Source organism: Eucalyptus grandis, chromosome 6, assembly GCF_016545825.1.
Source record: "Eucalyptus grandis isolate ANBG69807.140 chromosome 6, ASM1654582v1, whole genome shotgun sequence".
NCBI classification, from domain to species: domain Eukaryota; kingdom Viridiplantae; phylum Streptophyta; class Magnoliopsida; order Myrtales; family Myrtaceae; genus Eucalyptus; species Eucalyptus grandis.
Genome location: NC_052617.1, coordinates 10,984,917 through 10,992,214, shown reverse-complemented (window position 1 = coordinate 10,992,214; position 7,298 = coordinate 10,984,917). Strand labels below are relative to the sequence as shown.

The 7,298-nt window shown below is 39.0% G+C and overlaps 1 protein-coding gene across 1 annotated transcript; it reads right to left on the bottom strand.

Moving 5' to 3' along the window:
- Positions 1 to 2,288: 2,288 nt before the first annotated feature.
- LOC104451470 (protein ACCELERATED CELL DEATH 6) lies at positions 2,289 to 4,369 on the bottom strand. Its single transcript, XM_010066118.2, has 3 exons — positions 3,772 to 4,369; positions 3,009 to 3,538; positions 2,289 to 2,915 (listed from the first exon to the last, which is right to left on the bottom strand). Exons 1-3 carry the CDS (start codon positions 4,367 to 4,369, stop codon positions 2,289 to 2,291), a joined length of 1,755 nt encoding a protein of 584 aa, XP_010064420.2.
- Between the last annotated feature and the right edge of the window lie 2,929 nt (positions 4,370 to 7,298).

Below are 7,298 nucleotides of genomic sequence, written 5' to 3'. Positions count from 1 at the left end.
CATCACTCAAGCCAATTTTTATCTTCCGTCAATTAGCCCAGTATAAAAGAGTTCGTGCTTAAATAACAAATCTCAGAAAATCTTTACATTTAAAATTATGGTAAAATAATCGAACGTGGTCATGTATTTAAAATCAACCCATCAAACTTTGCACACTTTCATTTTAAAACATCATTGCCCCTTTTTATCACATAAAATACAGCGTCCAAACACGACACCTCAAAGTTTGCTATTAATAAACCATCTTTGAAAAATAGCACTTAAAATACATGATATGGGTAATCAAACATCATGGCATTACATGCTCAAATGATCAGAATTAAGTGTAAATTCATCCAGTAAAACAAGCATAAAATCTTACTTAACGGCTAATCCGTTATTAATTACGCTAATCGAGATTAAATAAGCTAATCACAATTAATTAGGATAATTACGATTAATTAAACTAAATGCAATTAATTAGCATAACTATAATTAATTAAAAATTGATCGAATTAACTAAAATAATTACTATTAATTAAATATATAATGATTAAATAAATAAATTACGATTAATTAAATAAATCAATTAATTAAACTAAACACATTAATTAATATAATCATAATTATTTAAACAAATTGCACTTAAATTTATTTAAACGATCCTTAATCGCAATTAAGGCTAAACTAAAATTAACAAATACTAACCGTCATTACTATTAAACTAACCACTTCTATATGTAATTAACACCCTAATCCACGATTAGGAAGTGGTGACAGCAAGCGTGCGGCCACAGCAGCGTGACGGTGTCAAGAACATGATGCTCGCGGCTCGAATGGCGGTGGCTCGGCGAAGTTGAGCTCACGGCCAAGGGGACTCGGCTTGGGCAGACGGGCAGCGTGCGACGGTGAGGACAGGCGAACGGTGACGTGTGTGGCTCGACGGATGGGTGGCTCAACAGCGACTCAGGAGGTCAACGGTGGAGATGGTGATGCGGGTGGTGGTGTTGGTGAAAAAAAAATAAATACAAGAAGAAGAAGATGGTGAAGAAAATGAAGAGGCTTGAAGCAAAAATGGAAGCAAAGGAGGAGGAGGGAGGATCGGCAGAGAGGTGAGAGGAGGTGGGGAAGTTGCGTGAGAGAAAAAGGGGGTGAAAGAGTGAGGGGAGAAGAGAAAAAGAGAAGAAAGAAGGAAAGAAAGAAGAAGGGAGGGGGTTGGCGTGAGGAGGAAGGGGGAGGGGAGAGAAAGAAACAATAAAAAAAAAATGAAGAGGAAGTTTTGAAGGGGACGTGAGGGGGAGGGAAAAGTGGGGAGAGAGGGAGAAGAAAGAGAGAAGAAAAGGGAGGGAAATTTCGGTAGAAGGAGGGGGAAACGTGAGGGAGAAGAGGGAAAGAGAAAGAGAGAAAATAATAATAATTATTTTTATTATTTTTTTTCTTTTTTTTTTTTTTTTTTTTTCGGTCTCTGATTTTTCATCCAATAATTTTCATTTATGAAAATTTTGGACTCGCTGAATAATTTGATGGACGATGAGGCGACGTCCAATAATTTAATCTCGAAATCCTCGAAAGTTCAATACCCAAAATCGAATTAAATTTCGTGATTAAAAATCGATCGAACGTGACTTTAATACAACCTAATCTATGGGGTGGTTTTTAGGGGTTCTTACGCACGGTTGACCCGTGGTCGATAATTTTCGATCCACGTTTGTACCTCTTCAAATCGCGGAGGACCCTCGGTTGTCATGTAATCACAAGAATTCAATTACGTACCCTGAATATAATATCAATAGAAAATCGGTTTATCGTCACTCAACACAAATATTGTAATCGTATGGAATCACCCGCGAACCAACTATGTACTCCCATTAAATCGATTTATATCCGTTCGCTAATTGACTTATAATAGTGTAGTATTGACCATTGTCGATCCTTATAGTCGAGCGGTTGATTTTGATCAAATTCTCTAGTCTTTCATGTTTTAACCCTTTATGGCCTCATCCAATAAATTAGTTCACTCGTGAGTGATTAGTTTAAAGTAAAGTAATTATATGCGCATCGATGAAATAATTACTTCATATATTTCGAAATAAGGCCAAATTTCAGGATATCACAATTAAACTATTTTATGTCAAAAAATTAAGGGATGAAGTCATTCTGTTGGATGATGGCTCTGAGATCTTTTGGAAATAGCTGCAGGTATCATAGAATTAGTATAAGCATACAAGTAGACAATGCTGGAGTGTTGTTGGCCCCAGAAAGATAAAAGAAAAACCAAGCCATGTTTTCTTGCACATTAATTGAGAATGTTATTTCTTTGCTATGTGGGAATTGATGATGCACTTGAGCCTTCTGAGGCAAGAATTCAAGGAGAGGCAGATCTGAGAGAAGGCAAAAGTCTGTGCCAATCTGAAGAGAAGCAAGCATGTGTTAACATGGAAGGCACTGCCAACTATGTTTCTCATGGTGCGGACATATGTTTCGTCAGGTAAAACAGCCTGGACACCCGCCAAGAACGATATGGCAGTTGACTGCAGCGCGATGCATGTCAACACAGCCGCAATCACGTAGATTTGCACGTAGGGTCTCTTGCCAACAGTAGTGCCCCAGAGTATGAGGGAAGCGGCCAGTATCGAGCAAGTCATCGCGATAGTGTCGGAGATGACGAACCACTTGAAGTGGCTGCTTGACCGAAGAAGCGCCAGTCCTTGGCCTGGGCCAGTGCCATTGTTATAACCGCCGGGCATTGTGAAAGCCGCTGCAAACGTCACGGTTGCGATGAGTGTCGCAATCATCAATAACGTCTGACAATTTTGCTTGTAAGTTTGTTCTGAATCCAAGACACCGTCTTTTTGTTCATGTGTACCGTGGAGAAATCCACCTTGGAAATTCCTATGATGTGGGAGGCGTAGTTGTCGCCAGTTAACCATTGCGACCTGCAAGTGAAAGGAAGACAATTTCTATTTCAAATCATGGTCTGGAGATCTCATAAATTTCTTTGAATTACGGCCAGGCAATGGTGTACTTACCGAAGGAATCACACATGTTTCCTCGGTTGGCTCATCTATCTCGAAGGCAGTTTCGCCTTTTATGTTCTGAGCTGTTTGATCAACTCTTGCATCCTGCAACAGGTAAGCTGCGATCCAACTTTTCCTTTCCATGATAGTTAGATGCAGAGGAGTATTGCCACTGTAATCAGGCTGATTTATTAGGCCCTCGAGCTCGATGGTTTCCAGTATGCATCTGACCACATTTGCTCTCCCACTTAGCACTGCAACATGAAGAATGTTTTGTCCCTTTAAGTCTACTAATTCTCCAGCATCTGGGCATAGCCGAATAATCTCTTTTATAACCTTGGCATGGCCATTACTCGCTGCTGCATGAAGCAACGAAAAACCATCTCTGTCCAATGCATATGCACTCAAGATATTGAACTCTAACAATTGTCGGACCAACTTGTGGTATCCAGAAAAAGCTGCATAGTAGAGAGGGGTCCTGCCTTGGTGGTCAGCTTCTCTGATCAGCTCCGGCTTTGCTCTTAGGAGGGTTTTCACTATTCCTGTGATGCATGAACAAAAAATGTTCTTAAAAGCACACAGAACTAGCAAGTATTGGAACCGAGCAATATCTAATGGAAGTTGTAGAAGCATATATGCTAACTTTTCCATCAGTAGATACGAGAATTCTGTTGCTACATCAGATTACGTGATAGTTGAACTTAGTACAAGAACTTAGCATCTTTGTTAATACTTCGGAGCATGATATCGTGCAGGTCTAGGATTAGAGAGTTACCAGAATGTCTCACGCTCACAGCAGCGTGCAAAACCGTCTGGCCATCTGATCCACTGTGAGCAGATAAAGGGCATGATGTCAGGATCCAATTTACAATCTCTTCCATGCCCCCTCTAGCAGCCAGGTACAATGGGGATTCTCCCGCACTATTTTCGTAAAGTACAAGGTGAGAATCCGCTCTTATTAACAACCCAACCACTGGTGAATGACCGTTTCTGATCGCCTCGTGCAGGGCCGTGTTGTTCCTTCTATTTCCCCATCTTAGCATCTCCAACCTGCAGTCGCAGCCACTTTCAATGTCTAGCTGAGGAGAGGTGGATGTGATCTCTGTGACCAGAAACTTCACAACAGAAAGACGGCCGGCCCCTGAAGCTACATGCAGAGGAGTGTCTCCCTCGGAATTCGGTTGCATGAGAAGGGACTTGCATCGACTATAAATCTCCGCAAAAACTGGTCTTTGTCCGAATCTAGCGGCAACATGGAGGGCCGTGTTTCCTTGAGGAGTGCGCCCCTGGAGTACGCTCAGGTCTGTATCGAGAAGCTCCTTCAGGGAGTGCACATCACCGGAGCGAGCATATTGGTACAGCCTCGGATCCATTTTCTTGGGGGAGGAATAAACTTACGTTGCTCCAATTGGGTAGATGGTAATTACGGTTTCTAGAGCTGGGAGTAATTCGACTGAAAGCTTACTTGGAGAATAAGTATGCTTTCCAACCCCTCAGCCAAAGAGCCCAACGTCAATGCTCCTCAAATGACTTCGATGTCGTGTTGGACACGTTTGGTTGTATCAAATGAGATAGATGAACATTCAAGGTCAAAAGTTGAAAAAGAAGGTGAATTGGCAACGAAGTTCATTGTGCTGACCTTGATTTTAGAAAATTCTCAAAATCTCATACTAAATTTTCCACCGGTGAGAGGCATGCGAAGACTGGAGATTATCTACCATGGGTGATTGGAAAATTTGGCTAGAATCAGCCCTGACGTCTTACAGCCAAGATGTTATAAACTAAGAACTTTGTTACGAGCAAATCATTCTGTGCGTACATCATTATGTACTCTAGAGGCTGCAAACCTAAGATTGACTTGGTGATTAGATTGAAACTTAAAAGGAATCGTTAATAGAGTGAGAGCCAACAACCTTGGTGGGGTGAGGGCCATGACGCCCTTGTTTGAGGACCTAGGCCCTCACCTAGAACTGGCAGCCCTCACTCCAAAGAAAAAAAATAGAAAGGAAAAAAATCATAAAAATTCTAATAAATAAATAATAAAAAATATCTATGTTAGTGCCAGTTGTGCCACATTAAATGGCTAGTATTTATGTTGATAATTTTCTGCCAAAATTGATCAAATAAACTTAATTACCAACTAAGTTGGCAAAAGTATAATAAATTTTATGACTTTTTTTGATAATTAACTACAATCACCATGTCTCAAATGGGATGAGAGGCTCTGTACGAAAAAGAGGAAAGGACCTAGCAAAAAAAATAAAAATTAAAAAGAGATAAGGAATAGAAAGCCAATTAAAAAGGAGAAAGTAAAACGGGAATATAATTTTGGAAGAGGGATTCTTGGTTTAGAGAAATCGGACAAACTTGGAAAATTGTTCGAGGCAGACTGGACAGCTTCTCCGTTTCCTTTGAGAGATGACCTAGAAGGACCAAATTGCTAGAAATTCATTCTTTGACGTAGTAAGGTACAAAGTCCTTTTTTGTTTTGTGGGACATATGATCCATAATTAGAGAACCCCAAAAAACCTTGCTAACTCCGAAAGTGAATATCATGCGGATTTAGCCATGATCCATAATCAACCTCATGGACCGAATTAATGGTTGAGAGTGAAACTTGTTTATGGTTTATATTAGATTGTTTATGGTTTATATTAGACCTTATCCAACTCGACAACACGTTTAACAAATCTTTTTTAAGTCCGTCCATGATTTAGAATTATTAGATTTTCCGCCTAACAATTCTTGGCATTTAGCCTTTACCAAAAAAATAAAAATTCTTGACATTTAGCTGATGATCTTTCCTTGCAAGTTAATGAATGATGTGAGGACCTGCACAGCATTATCTAATGTGAATTCAAGGGTATGAATCAATGACTTTTAAACATGTTTGGGAAGTCAATGCCAAGTTAAAACGTTGGGATGTTTTGAAGGGCCAGATTTAGGCGCTTTTCTAAATTTCCACAAACAGTGACATCTCGAGTCTAGACTCTATACCAGCAAATCGACGCAGATTTACTTTGAACAAGAGTGTTAAGGTATCAAATGAAATTGATGTAAGGGTGAAGGTCAATCATTTGACTATGCTTGTCTATGATCATAATTCATCAGAATGTTTTTTGTTAAAAAATTGAGGGATGGAGTCATTTTGTTGGATGATGGCTTTGAGATCTTCTAGAAACAACTCCAGGTATCACAGAATTAGTATCAGCATATCAGTAAACTGTTGAAATATATATAACAAATATGTGAGCCCCTTTTTGTCTCATAGTAGTAGGTCACCCCTTTTTTTCTTCTTTTTTTCTTTGTACGTCCAAAAGAAAGTCCAACATGAAAAAAAAAATTCTTTAATTGTAATCTGCTATCAAATTTAGTTTAATAAATTGTTATCCGAATTCAAACTTGAGACATTAATTTAATAATTCTCCACCATGGTTCAATATTTGAAGTCAAATTATAGTGTTCATCATCCATACTACTCTCTCAACGCCCCAATGAGCGCTCACTCTCCACTAACGCCAATAGAGCTTTTGCCAAAGGAATAGACTTAATCATCATATCTGCCGAGTTATCTATTGTAGCAATGTTTTTCATAATAACATCACTCTTAGCTAAGACATTTCAAATGAAATAGTACCTAATACTAATATGCTTTGTTCGCTTGTGATAATTGGATTATACGCCAAATATATCGCACCTTGGTTATCACAATGTATATTCACACTTTTTTGATCTAACTCAAAGTCCGAGAACAAACTTCATAACCATATCGCCTCATTCGTTATAAAGGTTAGTGCCATGTACTCTGCCTTAGTCGAAGATAAGGTAACGTGATCCTATAAGGATGCTTTTCAACTAATAGCACCACCTACTAGCATAAATACATACCCTACTAAAGATCTACAATCATCCAAGTTATCGGCGTGATCTAAATCCACAAAATCAATAGTCTCACTGTCATTGCCGTCCCTCCAATACACTATACCTACATCTGTTGTCCCTTTCAAATATCTGAGGATTCACTTCACAGCTTCTCAATAAGCTTTATCAAGACATTTCATATAGTGACTAACCATGCTCACAGCTTGTGAAATATCAGGCCCATTGTACATCATAGCATACATAATACCATCCACATCACTAGAATAAGGAACACGAGATATATGCTCCTCCTCCTCCTCAGTCTACAGTGATAATTTATCTAAAAGTTTAAAGTGCTTTGCTAAAAGTGTACTTATAGATTTCGCCGACTGTATATTAAAACATGCTACAATGTTCTCAATATTTTTTTTTTTTTTGAGA

Coding starts and splice junctions, on each gene's coding strand:
- LOC104451470 (XM_010066118.2), bottom strand. CDS start 4,369: ATGGATCCGAGGCTGTACCAATATGCTCGCTCCGGTGATGTGCACTCC. Junction 3,539..3,771: donor TGTGAGCGTGAGACATTCTG/GTAACTCTCTAA, acceptor CATGCATCACAG/GAATAGTGAAAACCCTCCTA. Junction 2,916..3,008: donor AAACATGTGTGATTCCTTCG/GTAAGTACACCA, acceptor TTTCACTTGCAG/GTCGCAATGGTTAACTGGCG.